Source organism: Lasioglossum baleicum, chromosome 8 (assembly GCF_051020765.1).
Source record: "Lasioglossum baleicum chromosome 8, iyLasBale1, whole genome shotgun sequence".
NCBI lineage: Eukaryota > Metazoa > Arthropoda > Insecta > Hymenoptera > Halictidae > Lasioglossum > Lasioglossum baleicum.
The window spans coordinates 13641776-13663173 of NC_134936.1; the positions used below are offsets into that span (position 1 = coordinate 13641776).

Below are 21398 nucleotides of genomic sequence, written 5' to 3' on the forward strand. Positions count from 1 at the left end.
GCTCGGGCATATCAACGGGTCATCGAGATCCCCCGGAAATGGCGAAGATGGGGTCAAGAGTGTCGTGACGGTCGGCTCATGTCTGCTCGACGCCCGGAATTTCCATATGTAATGGCCGAGAGAGCCGTTCGAGTGTGAAGAAAGCGACTTATGCGAACGCGTTACGGCGTGCGTCGTCTGGCCATCGCATCGCGACCACTGCACTCAGCCTAACTCCAATTCCGTGGAAAGTCTTCGTCCGTCGACCACCGGAGAACGTTATAAATATTTATCGGCGGCAGAGCCGTACACAACAACGCCGGGACACGCGCGTGGATTTTCGGCGAGAATCGACAAATGTTTGCTCGACTCTTGTTCCGCTTGTTCCGACCGCGATCGAACGGCTATCTATTTCCGGTCGCGGCCGTACTGTTTTCCCGCAGGCTCGCCGGCCCGGCTTCAAAACTGCCACATTATCGATTTAGGCGACGGACCCCGCTCCCGTCTGAACAAATGTTATCGAGGAACTTTATGCGCGTTTATGATCGAAATTAACGGGTTATCCGCCAACGACTCTCGTTCAGAAATATTGAAAGACCGTGTAATTATCCGGGTTTATTACGATTAAAATTACGATTGACGTGGACAGTTTTTAGTAAGCGGACTATAGGGCCCCGAATTTTAAATAAATTTATTTAATGTGCAGTGGAATGAAGTTTTTCATTACTTTTATGTTTTGTTAATAAGTTTGTGAGAGTTTTCTTGCAACTTCTGTTTGCCACTTGAGTTTGAGGGCCCCACAATTTTTACCGTTTAGGGCCTCCACTTGACTCGAGACGCCACTGGACTTGTTTGGTCATTTTAGCGTTGTTCTAAGCTTGCAGCTCGTACAGCAGTGATTTCCGAGCGGTGCTTGTGACAACGATCTGGTCGACGAGTTCGTTCGATGTAAATGGCGAAGGACTCGGCCTTCGTCGATGAATCGCGGAAAACCGACTGGTAATTGTGACAATTAGCGCCATTGTGCCCTCTTAAAGCGCTTATTACGGCGCCGTGCTCTTTGTCGAGTCCATTACAAGAAGTTTCGGCCCCGCGAACCAGTTCGAATCCAGTCGACGGATACCCGCGAGAGGAAGTTTGGCTCCAAGGTGACGCATAAATTGCGAGTCCACGAGGAGACCCGCCCACGTTTCCTCCACCTCCGACTCCTCCTGAAACCTCTCCGACCACAACCTCCTCCACCTGTGCCGTTTCAATTTTCCGTCGTAATTTCGGGGCTTTTAAAAAGTTTCCCGTGAAATCTCATTTCTTTCCGCGGGCCGAGCCATATTTGCATACGCCGACAAGCTAATATCGCTGTTTACTTGGGAAACATAATAATCGTGTACGGCATGTGCGAGGAAACTTGCCGGGGCCGAAAAGGTGAATTCCCGCGGGAGAGAGTCGACCTTTTTAATATCGATACAAACCGCCGGGATATCCGGCGTGATTCCACGGTTCTTCAACTTGTCGTCCGGACGCTTTAATATTTCACGCGATTTTGATTCTTTTTATTTTCCCGGCTCTCGAGCACGAGAAGCTGTTCGGCATTTCGGAAAAATGAATTATTGTCGCGAGATATACCTACGCGACTCGACTGCAGCGAGTTTCGACTCGGCGCGCTCTCGCAGTTCATTAGCGGAATTAATTGAATTTGAGGGATATTTTGGGACGGTCGGTAGACGAACGTGTGATAATATATTCGAGCACGCGGCTATTTATAATAAACAAATGCGAGACGATTTTCGGCCCGTGAATCACGCGTTTCACTTCGCGGCGCGCATTCCGTTCCGATTTCGAGCCGGATTATCATTTAAAATTTGAATGCGTCGGGCCGGAAATAGTCTGAAAGAGACTGGAAATCGAGGGTAGGTACCGGGGAGGAGCGAGAGAGAGAGAGGAGCGTGGTTCTCGGAAATAAAGCAAGCGACAGCTTTCGTTCCCACGTATTAACGTATCCAGAGAAAATTATAATTTCAGATCTCGGCATTAGCATTTCGCTTACGTCCGTGCGAAAGGAAAAAATAAATATATAAAACGCGGCTAAACCGGACGAAGAAGAGAGAACCCCCCTCCCTCTCTCTCTTTCTGTCTGCTCGCGAGTGAATCGTCTCGAAAGAATTCTTCCTCAGAGTCGAGATCTCCTCGAATCGAGGAGCGAGACGAGAACTGAACGGTATTTGAAAAGTTGCTCCGTCGAAACAAAAACCTGGGGGCGGTTACTTCACCGGAACTTTTATAATGGATACTCGTCGGACCATTCTCTCGCCCTCTCTCTCTCTCTCTCTCTCTCTCTCTCTCTCTGTCTCTCGAAATTAACGACGAATACCCGATGTTCCCGTGGACTAGGTCAGGTGCAAGAACAACCGGCGAAAGAAACTTGCAATAAGAAGATATCCGAGGTTTCCGAACAAAGAGCAGCCGGAAGTTTTCGTTAATACGCCAAGAAGAAGCCCCGGAGGGGGCCCCGGTATTGTTGATCCTCCGTCGCATCAGAGGGACAGTTATTATCACGTCTTTTGTTTTCCGGTTTGTCGCGAACACCGCTGCTCAACTCGTAATTGTACTTGCATCGAAGTTAAATCGCGGTCTGCCACGGAAACCTCTCCTCTCTTAACCCCGCTGCTCTTCTACCTTTGCGTGACCCCAAATTGAATTTCAAGTGTAGCTGACGTTGCGCATGACGGATAGACAACGCTTCCATTACGTACGCCGAACAACGGTAATGATTAGACTGCGGATCTTTCTGCATTTATGAAACACTGAATTTATGAACGATTTCAGATCGTCACATTTATCTGGGATTTTTACACTGATAAGGAGAGCGATTTATTCTGCTTCATCGATCAAAATGTAATTCTGTGCCTTTCGTAATCAATATATACATGGATTAAACGTAGACTAAACATAAATTCTTTTTTTCTGCCGAGAGATTATCAAAAACTGCTGTCGCGAGGGAAATCGCGAGGGGTTAAGGAGTATATCAGCGGGGTTAATGTTCGGGACGAGTGGTTAGCGTTTTAATAGGCAGTAAAACGAATCGGTCATCGAAGATAGAGCCGCGTTAACGATCGGGAACGTTGGTCGTGGCGTTAATTTCCCGGGGAAGAAGGTGGCTCGCAGTCGAGTCGTCTCACGGCCGACATAATAATGCGGCTGCTCGAATACAATGGCTCGTTCATTAGCATTTGGTGCCCCTTCGGCCCCGTGTCACCTCTGACCCAAGTCGTTGAAACGTGGCGATACTGGCTCCCGGTATACTGCATAGTGGAAACGAATCTTTTTTTCCTCGGTGTTCAGGTTAACGCCAGCTGGTTAACCGAGGAATCGGTTGGAGCGAAAGGGAGGAAGAAGGGAGAACGGTTGCGTGGATTTAGCGGTGGCAACAAGCTTCGGTAGACCTTCCTCTCCAGCTTCTCCCCGAACTCGACAATTCCGAGAGCTGATCGGTTTAATCTCGCGGGCTCGGGCCGCTACCTCGTGGAATTTTCCTCGGGAATCAGACACCCGTGGGGAGCGAGAAGAAACAAGGGGATCGCGAGGAAGGAGAGAGCCCGAGAGGAGAGAACGAGAGAGGATCAAGCAGCTCCTTTGATTATAGCGGCGTGCGGACGGTTGTTATTCTTAATTAGGAGAAAAAGACGAGCCTCGACGGAGAAAGAGAGAGAGGAGCCGGGGGGGTGATTCTGCAGGTTCTCACGGTGAAAAAGAGCCCCAACTGCGGAGGCGGTTTTTCCCCTGTAACGGAACCGTCGAAAGGATTCTCGAAAAGGGCGAAAGCAAGGAGGAATTTTCAACCCGGCTCTGTGGCTATGCACCGAGAGAAGAGAAGAGAACGGTCGAGTTTTCGAGCCGGCAGATGAACTTTGAAGGGCCCGCACAGCCCGAGCGATATTCTTCGTTCTCGCAATTCCGCGCGCGATTCACGAGGACAAGCCGCCTCCGCGAGCCTTCGTATTTCCTCGCGAATTATGCTAATTACGTACGTCGTAGTCGGCTGGCCTCGGCCTGTCGTCGTCGTCGTCGTCGTCTCCGCAACGGAGCGAGCGGTTTTTTCGGGCAAGGGCGAGCCTCGAGCTCGCTAATTCGCAGAGGAAAAAAAATGAAATCAGCCACTCCGCGATGCCACCGACCATGACAGAACCTGGCCAGAGACCGACGACCGCATTTCTTCCTCCAATGAGATCGATTTATCCTTCGCTCGTGCTTCGAGCAACGTGATTAGTTTCGGACACCCTGTAGATAATTCTGATCCGCTGAACACTTGCAACAACGAGAATCGCCACATTCGAGGAACGCTTCCGCAGACTTCGTGCCCCCCGAGTATGCACTCCGGCGCTCGTGCCACCGCAAAATCAATTTCACCGTGATCCGCGAAAGTCTCCGGGGATGATTTCCAAGGATTCATTAAATGGAGCGTGCGACGGTAATTGAAATTGGTTTTAAATGATTTTGCTCATTACGGGAATGAAATTCGTGACAGAGACCGGCCGATAAGATCACCGGGGCTATTTACATCGTCGATTACGTACGGCGAGCCTCCGCGGAAGGTGTGCACCGGCCGGATAATAGAAATGATTAACAGGATCGTGTGCCGGGCTCTCCCGTGTAACGTCAATAAATTTCGGGAATATCGCCCGGTGCGTTCGAAGCGACTGCCAACGCTGACAATGAACAGCTACATACATACAGTCGGCCGGAGAACTGGCGTTGTCATTCGATATCGCGACGACGGCAGGCCGCGAGAATCGCTCTGGAAAACATCATCGGGCGAGATGGAAGCTTGGAGGCGAAAGGCGTCCTCTGTTATCTAAGTTTCGGCGGGGTGATAAGTTCGATCGAGATAGCGCGAGCTCGGCGATGACAAACAAGCGAGGCTTTATCCCGGAAACGGCGCTCAGGAAATTTGTTAGGAAGGTTTCCAGAGAGAGAGAGAAAGAGAGAGAGATGGGTGCACACGATAGGTTGATTTCGATCTCTCGAGTCACCCGCTGTGAATTAATCACGATCGGAAGGCCCTTTATCGTTCTCTGTTCTCCCCTGCAAGAGCCCGATAAAAAGCTCGATCTCTCAATGGGAATTTCAAAGTCCACCAATAATTAACCGACCAGCGTCCCTATTCTCTCTCTCTCTCTCTCTCTCTCTCTTTCCCGTTTTCTGCGAGAACTCCTATCGCAAATTACACGTCGAACGTGTCCCGAATCTAGTCCTTAATGAATCATTATTTCCCGATCCGACGATCGGTCTCTCCCTTCTCTCCCGTTCGCTCCCGCAGCCGCTTGGAAAACGAGATGCACCGAGCAAGCGTGCATAATGCACGCCGCAGCGCCGGCAGCGGATGCAGGAAAAAAGGGGAAATCGGTGAAAAGTGAGCGGAGGGTCTCGCGGAACGCGATATCTTGCTAACGAGCCGGTAATGGACCAATAATTTCAATTTGCTGGCGACGTCGAGCGCCGCCGCGTCTCGAGAGCAGATTTGTTAAACTCAAAGTCTTCTCGTCGTTTCGGACTTGTTTCCTCGTGTCACATAATAATCTGTGAACTGTTCAGGATAACGGTGTGAGTGTTTCTAGCGGCACGTTGTAGAAGGATTGAAACCGGGCGGCTAGATCGAAAATAACACCTGTGCCCGTTCGGCAAGGTGTGTCAGCGCTACTCCTATAAAATTATTTCACCGCGCGCGAATGCCCGTATAATATTATTCTTAGGACGACTATAAATAACGTTTCGCCGGCGAAATCCGCTCCGCGCGACCACTAACTATAGACACGGTTTAATAGAGCGACGATAGCGTGGTCGTCGTCCCGTCGAAAACGGTCCTCGTTCCCGTCGTGCTCCCTCGTCGACGTGAGACCTGCTCTCTCTCTCTCTCTCCCGAGGGTTCTCTGCACTTTTCACCCGAATTTCACGGTATTCTCGCCGACACCGACCGACCTCGTTAAGGAGCGACGTATCAGCTGGGGAAATGGGCTGGCACTGTCGCGGTTCTTGCTGTAATCAGTGCGTGGGCGGCGTCCTGGGACCGAATCTGCGAACCATTACCGGCAAAATCCCTCGCGAACCCCTCGGGAACCCGTCGATCTAACGCATTAACTACCGCTGGATGCTTAACATTTTCTAAAACCAGCCGATTCGCTTAATCAATTTTCCGATAGCAATAAAAATTTCAATCGGCCGCCATTCCGTTCCAGAAACACTAATCATTTCTTGCGGGATCGCTTAGCAGAACTGCATCCGCGAGCTTCCTCTCGGTATTCTCTCGCTGGGAATCCTGTTAGAATCGATCGCCATTCGAGGAGCTCTTGATGATCAATACAAATGAAGGTTTCATAGAAAATACAGGGGAATGATGGCGGCTGCCAATTCTCGGACAACGAACATTTGTAGTCTTCAATCTATATTTCATTTCTTCATTTCGTTCTATCCGTTACTGCCAGCATTAAAAATGCTAAACAATTCCTTCATTCTCTAGCTAATGGTTCACATAATTGCATCGACTTGTGCGTTCAAGTTCAGCTTAACCTCTCGCCGTATTTTAACGAGTCGGACTCGTGATGAAGACAAAGTCTAACAAATATACGAGTGTTACGCTTTTCTTTTTGGATGAAATAAAAATCAACTTTGATTGCAAACTTTGTCCCGAAACGTTCAAGAGGGTTGCAGAAATAAATCTTGCGTCCTCTATTATTACATTACGGGACAAATAGCCTCGCGTGACTTTTATAGTGGCGCGTTAATCGCTCTCGAGTGCCATCCCCTAATTTAGCCGAAGAAATCGAACGGGAAGAAAAATTGTTGCTACGTCGACGGTCGGCTGTCGATCGGAGTAGCACGGTCATGCTCCGGAAATTGACCATATCGGTCGCCGTAAATAGAAAACGATGGATCGAGGATGCTGCTGCCAGAGAGAACGGGGACTCTCTCTCTCTCTCTCTCTCGAGCAGACGCTTCCGTTGAGCGAGAGGGCGTGAAAAAAATATACGACAGGCCAGAAGCGAAGAAGAATAGGAAAAAAAAGGGAAAAGAGGGGACAGAGACGAGTGGAAAACGTGGCAGGATGAAACACACACGGAACCCGTGTGCATATGGGGCTCGAGGCTTAACCTTGACCCTCGAGGAACCCGAGACTCGCCGCACCCTGAGGCAGACCCTTCTGCTTCCGAGTGTCCTAACTGCTCCTTCGATTTATCCGCGGCTCTACCACTCTCTTATCTCGCCTTGCGGATGCCTCGAACTGCTGATCTATTCATTCATAAATTCACTAGGCACCGATTCCGATGCGCTGTGCGCGAGTCCGAGCTCCCCGTTGCCTTTGTTTTTCTAAAATTTGCAAGAAAAGTCAGTTTTTGGAATTTTCCCTGCCACGATCGTGAAAGCTACACGAATGACTCTTGCGTGGAACGGTGCTGCTAGGGTTGCCAGAAATGTTTTATCCAAATATAAAAGAAATAATGAAAACTGCAATTATGTATATGTGAAATAGGCTCAAAATATAGGAGCTCAAGTAAAAGAGGTACACAGCACATTTTAAACTGTTTTATTCAAAGATTTTTGAAAATTATATGCTATTAAAATATGATATAGGAGATCAGGTTCAAATATAGAAGACTCATATCAAATATAGAAGATCTGGCAACCCTAGGTGCTGCAAACTTTCCGGGAACATTCAAACTCGTTTAAGTAATATTCAAAGAGAGCCCGGACCAGTTTTGTTGGATATTTACCAATTCATTTGTAGATGAGAACGGTGCCATCGTAGTTGGAGATTCGGCGCGGCGATTACTAAAGCTGAGACACATAAGGTGGAAAATCAGATAGTAAATCAGCTAGGGAACGCATTACCAGCCAAGACTGCAGCTAAGCAGCGATCCAAAGCGGCATTTCAGAGTGGCGTCGTTCTTGGCGTCTCGGTTTCCTTGGGAACGCGGGGAGGTAACGGGGAACAGGGCCGATTTACTTGCAGGCGTAGCTTGGACAGCGGAATTAGCATACCGCGCGAGAAAAAGCTCTCGCGAAACTTCGCTCCCTCGCGTCGTTAAAGCGGAAACGGGGGGTTGGAACCTAGGTGCAAACAGAGAGCCGCGTGTACCGAACGAGAAAAAAAGCCGTTCCGTTTATTCAGCGGAGGAAAGTGAACGGAAGACGCGTCGAAAGTTTAAATAATTGCGCTCCCATCTGGCCCCCGCTGAGCTGGTTAATTAAAGCGAGCAGCTTGTAACGCCGTACGGTGTACACTCGCAGTCCATCCGAAGAGGATCCTGTGTTGGATATTAATCCTTTCGATCAATGCGTTTCAAACGCGTCTGAACTACGTGGCGACAAGGCGTGATCACAAATGAAACTGAATACTTGTCTGTAGTCTTCGTTTCGAGTATCGGCACGGAAAGGCGCAGTGTCGAAAGAGACGAGAGAGTATCGGGGGATATTCAAAAGCGTTCTGTCTCAGTGTTCGCGATTATCACCGGGAGAAAACCAAGAGTGGGCTCTCGCATTATCCGGCCAGAAAATTCCGGCCTTATCTCGGCCACAATGACTCGGCTGGGCTCTATCTGTTCTCCATTCTGCCGTGTCCCCGGGCGACGCGTATTCAGCTCACTCTCGCGAATTTTCAATCACATCAGTCGCGACGAGAGAGAAAAAGAGAGAGAGAGAGAGAACGCGCGCTCAGTTTCGAATCGCTCTCCGCGCGCGTGTTATCTGTATCTCGGAAAAAGGCTCAAAGCGCCCTGCGCTCTCGATCTGTCTTTTTCAATTCGTACACCCGGACATACGCTGTGTCATTCTTTTCAATCCCGTGCGTGTGTGTCCCGAAACGACTGATTCCAGATTGCTTGTTTTCACGATCGCGAAAAGTATCAAAGTGCATTGTCTCTCCCACTCTCTTTCTCCTTTTATCGTTGTTTCGGAAAGCTACGTGTGTGTGTGTCGAGCAAACCATTCACCGGACTCGTTTCCCGTTGATTTACAGATCCAGGGAACAGCTGAGGCGAGAGAGCACCGAAGGTCACCGGCCACACAGAGTATAATTAGTCCGCCACTTATGGGGCCGACCAGAGCGGCCCAGCCATGGAACACGCGTCCACGCCATGTCGCTTGGAAAATCGTTCTTTGTCCGGACACACGTGCGGAACAGACTGCTTCCTGAACCCTGGAAAATCCCAGCCTAGCCGCCCCTGCGACTCGGGAAAACCTTGGCCGGTATTCCCAGAAACGATCGAGGCGCTCGCTGAGCCTTCTACGGAGATCGGATTACGAGCGGATTTTCCAAACGCAGCTGCACGACAGATCGGTAATTAAACACGTGCGATACGCTCGCCATAACCTCTTGCACAGTTTTCTTTGCGTCTGCAACTAGAGCTTCGTCGAGTTCCCAGAAGGCAAAGAAAAATTATAGAGAACACGTAGAAAACATTTGGTAGATTCTGTCTGAAATTTTTTTATCTGCGGAATTAATCTGCTGATCGGTGGTTTGTGCAAAATTAAAATTGCCGGAGTCTTTGTCTTTCCAATCTTGTATCTAACCTAATCATTTTCGTTAGAAATGCGTAAAATCTAGTGTGATAGTAAATCAGAGTAAATCCTCAAGTTCCTCTTCTCAGACTAAAATGTTCGAAGTTGCAGAGTGCATCGAAAAATCTTCACCGGGGTGCAAGGGGTTGAACTGTAAAAATTAATTTTGTACAGCCCGATTCGAAGCTGATGATTTTCTGAGATTTCTACGAGAGCAATGTCTCCGGCGTCAGTGATCATCGATCGCGGCATCCTGCGAAGGATTATACATTTGTTTAATCGGTTGCAGGGTCTCGGACGTCGGTGAAGTCGCACGGAGGGATGCTTTGAGATTTTTCAGACAATTCGTTTGGCGGACACGGAGGAGGAGCAAGGGCGGGGATGGAGCAATTGCTTGGGACGTCGAGGCGGACGCGAAGAAGGAGGAGAAGGAGGAAGAAGACGCAGGTATTCTTTCCAAGGCGGAACACTTTACTGCTGCTCGTTCCGCGCTGGTAATGGAGAATCCCCCAGCCGCCCCGAGGAATTAATTCGGGGCTAACGCCGAGACACTCCCCGATATCGAGTCACTTTGCTCTCTCCGCGGGATCGGTGTGTTGGTATCTGTTCTCCACCCTCTTCATGGTTTAGCTCTTCTCTCTCTCTCTCTCTCTCTGTTTCCAACCGTACTTGGACCACTTTGCTTTTTCCACCGAGCTCGAAACGATTTCTAATTGACCCTCTAATTTCCCTAGTATCCTCCCTCTCTCTCTCAAATTTGTTTCAGTAGGTCATCCGAACGGAAAAAAGAGCAGAAGCCTGAAACAAGGGAGGAGAACCCCAACGGTCGCTCTCCGGTGCAGCAGGCTCGAAACGTTTGGCTCCGGTTCGCGCCATTAATCGTGCGTTTAAACGGGCCGAGCCTCTTTATTGCCTAGACCCGCGGTTTTCAAGATGAGAAGCGAGCTCCTGGCGACGTTCCACGAGAACCGACAAACTCCCGCAGCTTTTTAATTAGCCCGAGAAGAAATCGTTGGGAGAGAACGCCCCCCGGAACCGTCTCTCTTCCTCTTTCTCGTTTTTCTTCGCTCGCCACCTTTTTCTCTCTAAATACGTAATTAAAACTCGGAATCACACGATGTACACCGAGATCGCGCAATTGCCGGCCGATTCAACGGGTGCAACCACCCGGCGGAATTGCATTGTCACCCGGGACGCCAAGAACGCATTTCACAGATTCTTCGCGGTTTTCGGGGATTCCCGCCGCCACGGTTTATTCGCCAGAGGAGACCTCGACTCTTACGGGGCAGTTTGTCCTTCGGGAAAAGAGAGATTTTTTACCTGTCTATCGTATTGTTAACGGAAAACATACAGTCGTAGAATTAAACGAGGGAATGACTCGGTTCAGTCATTCTCGGCACACAATGTTTCTTCCGAGATCCTACAAAGTAACAAACCTTTGCACGAGTTTGGTTAGATCTTCCAATAATCGACTTTAGATAGTCTTCTATTTTTCATCGCTAAAATTACACTGCTCGAAACAGTCGAGAGCTACTACGTAAAAGCTGCGACGACAAGGAACAGATACAATGTACCTGGAGTCTCTACAAATGTTTCAATGTTTGAACCGGTCTTTTCAAAGTCCTCCCACGGCTCTTTGGGCTCCGCCAAATACTATAAACAGCCTAAATGGATCTAAGCATTCCCATCTGTACCGTTTCAAAAGCCTGCCCTCGGTTTGCTCCGAGTGAGACGAATTGAATGTCCGAAAAAAAGGCATCTCGAGTAGAAGTGGCCCCGGAAGAAGCTCTCCGGAATCTCTGAAAACAGACGCTGCACTCGAACAGCGTGTTCTGCCCAAAAAATAACCGCTCGTCGCATCGATGGGACTGAAAAACATCCCCGAAGTTCTCTTTCAAGTATCCCGGACAAATAAACGAGAAGTCATAGGCGCAGCATCTCGGGGCGCAGAGGGGACGCGTTCGAGAGAAGCGCGCGCGAAAGATTCGTTTCAGGGTGGCGGGGAAAATCGTACCTCGGTTGTGTACGAAGAGGGGGTAGAGAAAGGTGGGGGAAAGGAGAGGGGTATTCAAAGATGGCGCTACGCGTGCACGTAGCGATAGATAGGATTCTGTAGGTGGGAGGTAGACGGAGGGAGATCCCCTCTCTCTTGTTCTCCCCTCTCCAGCCGGCCAGACAAGGACTGACCGGGCTGAGACATCCGAGCGCGATCGTCGGATGGTTCAGTCGTGCGCGAGACACTTTTCGTGACGGTTCGCCAGTGTTCCATGTGATCGATCACGCGCTGCTCCGGTCCTCGCGTTCCTAGACGGACCAATCCCCGGTTCGGTTGCATCGGCGTGCCCGACCCGTTGGCCGTTCGCGATTGGCTCGTGCAACGCTCGCGGGAGAACCGTTCCCTGTTTCCCAGCGAATCAGTGCGTCCGTCTGTGCGTGTACCGCGAATCGTCGCGGAACGGAAACTCGGAGCGGGATTTTCGACGAGAGGAAACGTGCCGAGACAGCCGAGCTAGGCGCACCACCAGGGTATTTTGGACGCAGATCGATCGGGCCAGCCATGTGACCGGTCAAAGGCCACCAGGAGGTTAGAGGCGACGCGACTAGACGGACCAGACGCGTAGCCGCCACCGCCGCCGTCGCCGTCTGCACGTTTTGAAATCGCTCTCGAGCCGGGAAACACTTAGAAATTCGTTCACGCGTTTCCAGCCGAATTTCCAATTCAATCGTCGCGATCGTGAATTGTAAATAAGGGGCTACCTTCCTCGGGGGCTCCTTCTAGTTTTTAACCCCTCGCCGGGGCTGCGATGGCTCCGGTCCCTTTGTCCATAATAATTCCGTGGAAGGACAATTTTATTTCGGAGTAGGGTTCGACGTGTTATACATTGTTCGGCTTCTGCGATACTATTTAAAATTTGTTGAAACGAAATGAATCGGAAACTAGAGACTCCAGAATTTTTTATTTAATCGAGTACGTGTGAGCGCAAGAGAGAACGTTCGGTCGCATTATCACAGCTCCACTGATCCTAGCTGCTAGGTTTGCGGGGCCTTGCGGGATTCCGGTCGTTATCGGTTTTTGAAAACCGGAAGTCGAAGCACCGCCGCGAGCTTTCAACGTTTCCGCTTCTCTCGCAAAGATTCATGCATCGAATACTCCGCGGAAAATAACATTAATTATATCACGGTCGGGCTCGGGATAAATCTAGTCCCTTAATCTTTCGTTCATTCTTGCAATTGATAATTGTTTGACTAGACTGTATGCGAGCCGCGTTACAGTCTCTCGGTATCTTCAACCCTTTGCTACGTGGCATGTTAAAAATCGTGCAAGTTCACGAACCAGGAGGTCGAATTTGCTGCCGAGGGGAACGCTGACTGGCGCGCGTCGTTGTCTCGGGTCAGATGTAAAAATAAAAGGAAGCACAGACTGCGTCTCAAGGCTATCGTGCCGCGTATTGTCTCAGCCGGGATCGTACATTCCGTAGATCGAATATAGTCTCTCGGTTAGAATCATTTCCATTCATCTGAGAACCACGACACAGACGAAGACAGATCATTTCACAGACTTGCTACAAGCTTCACAGCAAAATTCAAAGCACGACTGCACCCGGGACTCTCTCTTTCTCTCTCCAGCCAAAAAGCAATTCCACTGGTTTTCAAGGGGCTATCCGTTACAGGAACCCCATAAAAGTCACTGAATTTATTCGCCCAACCTTTATTCCATTCGCTGAAAGTCGTTAACGCGGATGTACACACGCGCGGACGCTCTTATCGCGGTTTCGCGAGCCCGTGTACGTTTGTACAGCGTTGGAAAAATTCTCTCAAGGAGAACGTTTCTCCCCCCGTCGCGACTTCCTCTCTCGACCAGGAGAATTCTATTACCGGGTTGACAGGGCGAAAAGCTCCCTCGGACCTGAACGGAGAAACTCGGCATCGATCAGATCTTATCCCAGAAACTTGCAAAACGATACGATTTAACCAGAGTTCCCGAGTACTACACGGAATTATAAACTTTCCGGAATAACTCGACGGATTAACAACCGCGCTCGCACGGGTTCCCCGCTTGTATCCGAGAATGATCCCTCCGAAAATCATTGCCACGCCGCTGTGAACTTTACGAGCTGTCGCTATCGTAAACCGTTTCTTAATTGCTCCGTTACGAGAACGTGCGCAACGAAATTTTCAAGTTGCTATAATCTCTCTTATTCGAGCTCTTCGAGTGCTGGCCCGGTTGGCCTGCGGACGTGCTGATTATTCCCTGAAACATTTAAAATAAATTGTCTGTTTCTGGTAATTAATCAATAGAGTCGAAGATCTGATCATCCTAAGCGCGGAGGACGAGGGGTTGAAGTTCAGGGCGTAATTCGGTTTTCAGTTTCTCGATGTGGTCCAAATAAATATATAGTTATAATGAGAGGTATCACGATAACGAAAAGTCAATAATACTGTCCATTTGAAAGAATAATTAAGTCGATATATTCATTAGATTCCGAGAAAACCGCTTGTAAAAGAAGAATTTTTAAGAATTGTAAAAGCTAGAATGATAAGGCCAGAGTTTTGAAGATGACGTGATCAGGCAAAGGTCCGAATGTGATGCGGCAAGAACAGAGGTCGCGGATGAGTCAGGGATGTAATCATGAGTCTGTTTAGTGTTTTTGGTGAAAAACAGGAAGCCGGGATGAATGGAAAACTGAATGGAACGGCGTTGTTGGTATACAAGGATTGTCTCGCTCCGCGAAGAATTTAGGCAAAGTAGATCGACCAAGGGTTGGAGGTAGGGGGGCGAAGGGAATATTCTGCCGGAGCCAATCCTCTGCCTTACCAACCATGCTGGTTTCCCTGTTAGCTGACTGTTGGCCGGTCGATGGTACGATAACGAGGAAGGTTAGCGATTACACGAGGCCCCCCGAGCGCGTTTCTGGGCGACGATACGATATCTGGCGTTTCCGTAGTTTATTTTCGATTGGTCGGTTCCCAGGAAGCGGCGATACAATGTAGCTTTTTATAGTCGTCGGGCCTCTCGAGGGTCGGTCTGTGCTGACATAGTTGCACGTGCGTTGCATCGGTCGGTTCTCTCACCGCGATCCGAAGAGAGCCACGTGTTCCCCGTGGCACATTCCTGCGGCTTTCTTCGATACTGCGAGCACAGAGCTTAACCTTCGGGGACCGTCCTCTGTACACGCTCCTATGAGTCTCGGTAAACACCGGATCGCTCTGTGAAAAAGAAAAAAGAAAATAAATAAAGCGAACGAAGACTGTTTTGCGGCTTAGTCTATTTATGGGGAGTTCACTGTCCAAGAGCGTGTCGCCGCGTCGCGCACGAAGACCTTAGCCGGCGATAACTGGAACGACGACTTTACTCCGTTACAGATAACGCTCACTTATCCGAGAAATCGAGACCCGCCGAAACCTTGAAACTTCACGATTAATTCGAGGCCCGACAGACTCGAGACGCGAGGTATATAATATACACTTTCGGTTTTTATCTTCACGGAATAAAAATTGATAGGGGCCGAACCGAACTAGGTGGTTTATCATAGTAATCGCAGAATCACGATCACGGTAGTGATATTTCAACTTCATTCAATTTTCTCACTGTCATCCTAATTCTTCATCTCGATTGAATTAGTTCCTTCTTGAAGTTACATCGATTACATAAAAAATATCTGCACGTAACGTAAATTTACTTCATTTAATGAGAAACAAAAAATATTCAATTTTCTTGTCCGTATCGTTGTATAAATTCTTTATCGTGCCTTACTCCAGTATTTAAAAAAGAAAAATATTAATTCTTTTCTCTCGATATCGACATCGTAATATTTATTTAACGATGTATAAAACTGCAGACAATTTCTTTTATCTTTATGTATTTGCACCTATGCAATTAACAATTAACAATTACAGATAGATACGGCGTACAAATCTAATACAATGCGCGAAGAAAGGCTCTTCGCCAATCAGAATCGATCACGAAAATAACGAATCAATGTGAAAAATCGCCGTGATTGTTCGCGAGTCGTCCCCGCTTGGTGCAAGTCGAATTTACAAGTAATTGTTTTGATGGAAACGAAGTAGATCGATCCTTGCCGCGGACAGGTTCAGATGGTGGAAACAGAAGCCCGTGAATCACGGAACTGGGTCACATACGCGTCTGATCAGTGATCTCTGAATTCACTGGCGCTCTCTCTGCGAGCCCGCGAAGCCGATCGGATCGATACCAATTAAACCACTGCTGATCTAAATCACCGGAAACCCCATAAAGGGCAGCCCCGCTCTCTGCACCCCGTAGCTCTTCGGGAATTCGAGCAACCCCGCCTTGTTTAGGTATTTTGCGAATTAATATCCCCCTCGCGTCTACGAAACAATTTACCGTGAAAGAACACCGCACTGCTGCACCAACCAGTTTGTAATTTCGTTGTTGCGATTTAATAGTCTGCGTAAAAATGAGTTCCGTATTTAAAATAATTCTCTGGTGGGTAAACGGAAGAGTGTAAATCAGAATTATTATTTCTGTCCTCTTCCGACCAGAGAACTAGAAAATAGTGTAAAACAGAATGGGAACCTCGTGACTATTATCTATTTGTTGAACCCAGTCCACACATATCTCTTTATAGTCACGAGTTTCCCGTTCCGAAGCTCTGCGGTCGAGTTCCAAAACGTCTGCCAGTAAACTGTAGTTTAAAAGTAAATGAAAACTTCTTCGCTATCCGCTTTAGCTCGGAACGATTTATTTGTCGAACTGATTCAACAAATTTACATCGTCATTAACAAGTATTATTTATGCGCCTCGACGATTTCTGTGTACAGTCTCGACGCAAGCAGCGATCGCAAATCACGCGTTTAACAAGTAGAGTATGATCGATGGTCGGAAAAAGCGAATCGCCCGAGGGTTCCGCGGTGGATCCGGATCTATGGATCAAGGTTTTTTCCTCGTACAGGCCGAAGACTTATCCGAGAAGCGCGGCGTGCCCGCGATTCTCTGTAATGATTGAAAAACTGAAGAAACTGGCCGGTCTGGTCCAAGGTTAGGGATGGCTTGTTGTATAATAGCCACGCGGAGGACTCGATCCAGGGCCGTGAAACTCGGGCGGACGCGTGGGGCGACGCGATCTATTTTTACCCGAGGCTTCGAACTGCGAAACTGAAAACCGTGTGGAAGGTCCCGCGTGTTTCCGTGCGAGATATTAACCTGTATAACGAATTACGAACCGTCGCAACAATGTCGCGTGGTAAATATACCGAGATCAACTTCGTTCGAGCGTTCATGGTTGTAAAGTTAATCTAGTTGACACTGCAAAGGCGCACCAAGTCTCTGAAACTTTGTCAACATTTGTTGTACTCTGAATTTAGTAGCTGCATCGCAGAATAATTGCAAATACGTCGATATCTGACATTGTTATCTGATGATATCAGATATTTCGGACAGTTGGATTTTGTGGCCTTGAACTACATGGCTGAAAGCATTCTAGGACATTTTTAGAGACAGCGTGCCGTTGCAGGGTCGACAGAGGCGTCGATAGAATTGTCGGGAGGCGTTTTGTAGCAGATTTTCCACGAACGACCGGCTCAAATGTACAAAAGGGGAATTCTTATTCGTTATCGATCCCCCAACCGTTATCGGCGTAGGGTAACCGTTGGTATTTGCAGAACAACCGATAATTCGAGTTACATCTCACTTGGCCCGTTGTGCTGCAATGAGTCACAGTCCTCCCCGGCCGGAGGAATCTTGTTTGTCGAAAAACACGAGACGATTTTTGAATGCACTCTGTCAATACATCTTTCCACGGCCGGTAGTAGTATCTACACGGGTCTGTCTCGGAGGACCGACCGCAGACTCGCTGACAAAACGCAGAGATTACTCGGCAACCGACGGCGCGCGCTTGTATTCACTGTAATCGGGAGCAAACATGAATTTCGCCGGCGATTAGATAATATTATGCGGCGTGGAAATGTGCAGCGTTCGCCTGCTAAAAATGTTGCACGATCCTTAAACCGTTTCTCTCCGTCGTCGTCGAATGGTAAGAAGAAGAGGAGGAGAACGGTTCGAATTCTTGGCCCGCAAACGTGATAATAAAAAGCAGGGAACCACAGATGAGCTGGAATTTCAACTGGCAATCACGTGGAAGCCACACGTTCCGTGCCCAAAGTCCCTTATCATTCTCCTGTCCGGTGTAGAGTTTTTAGACGACTGGACGGAGAACTGATAAGGGCCCGAGGGTCACAGAAACAGCGCGGGACTCGCCTAAACGCGGAGAAACATCCTAGAAATATTTGTAACGACGTGGACACTCTGTAGACCTACAATAAAGATACGCAAGATGTGTTACAAGAAATTCTTTCGACCGTTTTCAATCCTCCCATCTCCAGCTCTCGAGAAAATGAAAATTTATATTGTTTCAGTTTAATTTGATTTCTTATTTTACATAAAAACAACAAGTAATTAATCAATGCAACTCGTGCGACCAACCAAGTTCTCCACTTACTTTAGCAACCTTCCACGTTCTGTAACTAATTATAGTCTTAAAATTATTTATACCTCGGCCCCTTCTCAGGATTAATTCAAGGCTAAGAATAGGGTAGAATAATAACAGTGAGTTATAAAATACTCGTCTTTATTTCCGTAAATAAATAAAAAAATTTCTTATGTACAAACATTCACGCTCGCGGTTAGTTTCCCTTGGAAGAAAATAAATATAACAATAATCGTGTAACGATTAGTCAAAGGTTCTCAACCCTCGTCACTATACACGCTCGTACAGTTCAAGTTCCCGCGGTTTTCGGCCCGTGGTCGACCTCGTAATTAGGATTAATTTGAATGATCTGTCTCGTAGCGTTCTCCACCTTCCTAGGCGGGTTTTGCACGATCAGTATCTGTTTGGTCTCCTCCTTCTCGGCTAGAAGTTGACCAACCCCCATGATCTTCAAGGTAGGTACGGTTTTGATTAGAGTCGCGCTCGGGATCGTCAAGCTGGCGGTGCAGTCGACTTTGGGGAAGATGATGGGGTTCTTCGCGGGTGCTAAGGACAGCTTTTTCTTGGGGACGATGGGAACTTCGGATGCAGAGAAGCCCGTCGATCTCTTAATAGAAATTCCCAGCGGATTATTCGAGTTTGCGGTCAGATCCGTGTTGAGCGATATTATTTTTTGCCCGAGTATTATTCCGTTTCCTGTAACAAACCCAGTTGCAAGGTAAGTCCACAGCTGTAGAAACGATCGCTTTCGATTCGGCTACCTTTCTGAATCGCCTTCGTGACTGGACAGTCTTTGTGGGCCAACAGGATCGTTTTCAGTTTCGCTACTTCCGCTCGCAGAACCTTGATCTCCATTTGCAGAGCCACGTTGGTTTCGTTCACGTTAGAAACCGTCCTCTCGAGCTGCTGTATCCACGCTTTCCTCTTCGCCCTCGCCCTCATCGAGCTCGCGCGGTTCCGTTCAAGAATCTCCTTCTTTTTCACCTGGTCTAGCGGCTGTTTATCCTGATTCTCTTTCTTCGAGGCGTTTGACTCGCGGTTCGTCGAGCTGTTGTTTGATTTGTCGTTTTGCGAGCCTGTGGTTTTGATCAGCACCTGTTTCAGTTTCTGCAATCACACATACAGGAAACATCACAACGAGTACACCCAGGAAACGCAATCGGGAACGGTTCGTGGCAGTATTAAATACCATTTTGGCCAGGGATAGTGGGGAAGGCTTCTTGGGGTCTACCTTTGCGGCACATTGTAGAGGTGGCTCGGTTTTTATTACGACCGTTTGTTGTTGTTTCAACGATGTCTGCGCCACGCAGGTATTAAGTGGCTCGCAAACCGGCACTGCTGATAGCTGCATCAGTTTGCCATCAGCAGTCTTCAATAGCAGTTGGACCTCCTCCCCGTTTATCGATCTTCAAACAGACGTACGGTTCAATCAAACGGAGAATACAGGGTCCATCCTGACCCGTAAGAAGCAATACAGAGAAATAATGCAGTCTTCCCTCGCATAGCGTTACTACCCCACGATCTAAGCCAATTCTCGGTTCTGTGCTGTGACATAGATCGTGAAGAGATACTACTTTTTTTGTGGCCGCGTCGACCGCTTCGAAGATTACTGTACAGTGTATAGTCACACTATGCGAGGGAAGTCTATTCAGGAATAATGCAAGAACCTTGCTACACGTTCGAGAATCCACTTACAATTGGGGACCAACTTGCTCATCCAAAACCCTCGGTATAATCTGTGTACTCGTCACTTGGTTGATAATATTCTCCACAAGCGTCCCATTCTTTACTCCATCCACTTTATTCTTTAACAAATCCTGCTCCTCTGTTCTAGCAAGCTTGACACTAGTGCAGACCTCCGTGTCTATGATGGTGCTCTCGTTGGTGTCTTTCTCCGTGATAGAAATGCTGCTGGTACATTCCTGAACACTGCCTTCGGAGAGAATCTGATTACTGCCAGACAGCACGTCGACTATATGGGGGAATATGTGAGGAGTGTGCAGAGTGTCATCTGTGATCCCACCCTAGAGGAACATTTATTAAACTAGAGCTGAAACTGTTAGGATTAGAGCAGCGGTTTCCAACCTTTTTATGCCTTTTGTATTGTTAATAGATATAATGACATAAACACGTTTTGAAAACTGTTACGTTTTATTTATTTGTAGATATTATGGTATGAAAATGAAAATCGTCTGCACCTCCCAGGTTGGAAACCACTGGATTAGAGGCTTCTGCTTCTTCTTTTCTCTTGTTACCTCTGATACAGAGAGCGTGCCTGTGTTCCCTGATTCCACTGCTCTCCTGAATGTCTCCTCAAAAGGGTTCACATTCTGTAGGTCCTGGAACAGACCCACTTCTTCGCAGTTTCTGATGAATCTTGTGGGTGTAGGAGTTTGATCAGCTGTTGGTAAAGATATCTCCTTAATCTTGTATTTCTTTTATTGGATAATTTGATTGTGGGTACCTACCCACAAAGCCAGCACTCTTGGAACCGCTACCCAGATTCAACATCATGTCGTGCTTCTTCATGTGCACCGTCAACTGATTCTCGTTGGTGAAACTCTGTAAAAGCACAATTGTTAACAGAGGTTGGAGATGAAATATAAATGTTACACGCTTACCATGGTGCAACCGGACAAGGAACAAGCAAAAGCTCTCTCTGTATCAGTCATTGTCGATTCGCAGCCACGAGGAGAGTCCTGTGATAGTTTGCAAACACTGCAGAATGAGAGGTAAAACAGCTGAGAGAGTATTGTGTACAGAGTTTCAAGTCAGGATAATCATTTCCTTGAGAATGACTGTTGCTCCGATACATTCTCTGTGTAACTGACCACGGTAGAACTGTTTTTCATTGACGTAATATCGAGGACACGTAAACTGATTGTCAACCCGAGGTTTCTACACCAGCTACCAAATATTATGGTATCAGCTGTTTCCATATTGCAAAGACTAACACCATTGGTGCAGCACACTCGAGTCGATAGGTACATAACCCTAAAATGCGCGTGCGTATGGTGATCGTCGTCTTCCTAGACGATATTCCTATATTTTATTTTGTGGACTCCAACGATTGGTAAGCATGGCGAGGTTTTCGTCATAGACAAGATCAGTATAGACGTTCCGTGCAATGCATTTTTCTGTCTACGGTTCTGAATTATTGGTGGCCTGGTAAATACGACAGCTGACATGTTATAAACATTTAGAATATAAGTTATGTACCATTATGTACCTATCAGTTATAGGTGGTTATAGGCAGTTATAGGACAGACAAATATCATTCCTGGTGATTTTCTGACTAGCTTTTTCAATCCCTAGGATTCATGCACTCGGAAATAGAATTAGAGAACAATGGGAAGGGACGTAGACCTGATAGGGGGAGATCCAGGTGGATCCAGGTAGAAACGA

At 47.8% G+C, this 21398-nt stretch overlaps 2 protein-coding genes across 3 annotated transcripts in view; one reads left to right on the forward strand and one right to left on the reverse strand.

Annotated features, from left to right (window-relative positions):
- LOC143211144 (uncharacterized) overlaps window positions 1-17142 on the forward strand; it is an 81154-nt gene extending 64012 nt beyond the window's left edge. Inside the window, exon 4 of the mRNA XM_076428604.1 lies at window positions 8987-17142. Coding sequence (XP_076284719.1) covers window positions 8987-9163 — 177 coding nt within the window. The 3' untranslated portion in view covers window positions 9164-17142. The remainder of the gene's footprint in view (window positions 1-8986) is intronic.
- A 975-nt stretch (window positions 17143-18117) lies between these two features.
- On the reverse strand, window positions 18118-21104 carry Atf-2 (Activating transcription factor-2). 2 transcript variants are annotated; one of them, XM_076428562.1, is made up of 7 exons: window positions 20615-21104; window positions 20462-20555; window positions 20249-20394; window positions 19689-20017; window positions 19225-19399; window positions 18755-19100; window positions 18118-18689 (listed from the first exon to the last, which is right to left on the reverse strand). In XM_076428562.1, the coding sequence occupies exons 1-7, from the start codon at window positions 20663-20665 to the stop codon at window positions 18283-18285; spliced, it is 1548 nt and encodes a 515-aa protein (XP_076284677.1). In that variant the 5' UTR covers window positions 20666-21104; the 3' UTR covers window positions 18118-18282. The 2 variants fall into 2 exon arrangements, with proteins under 2 accessions (XP_076284677.1, XP_076284676.1); XM_076428561.1 differs by having other exon boundaries at window positions 19183-19399; window positions 20615-21090.
- Between the last annotated feature and the right edge of the window lie 294 nt (window positions 21105-21398).

Excerpts from the sequence above, each read along its gene's own strand:
- Atf-2 (XM_076428561.1), bottom strand. The coding sequence starts at position 20,665 with ATGACTGATACAGAGAGAGCTTTTGCTTGTTCCTTGTCCGGTTGCACC. Across the intron at positions 20,395-20,461 it reads CAAGAGTGCTGGCTTTGTGG|CTGATCAAACTCCTACACCC; the intron begins GTAGGTACCCAC and ends CTTTACCAACAG. Across the intron at positions 19,400-19,688 it reads GAGCAAGTTGGTCCCCAATT|ATCGATAAACGGGGAGGAGG; the intron begins GTAAGTGGATTC and ends GTCTGTTTGAAG.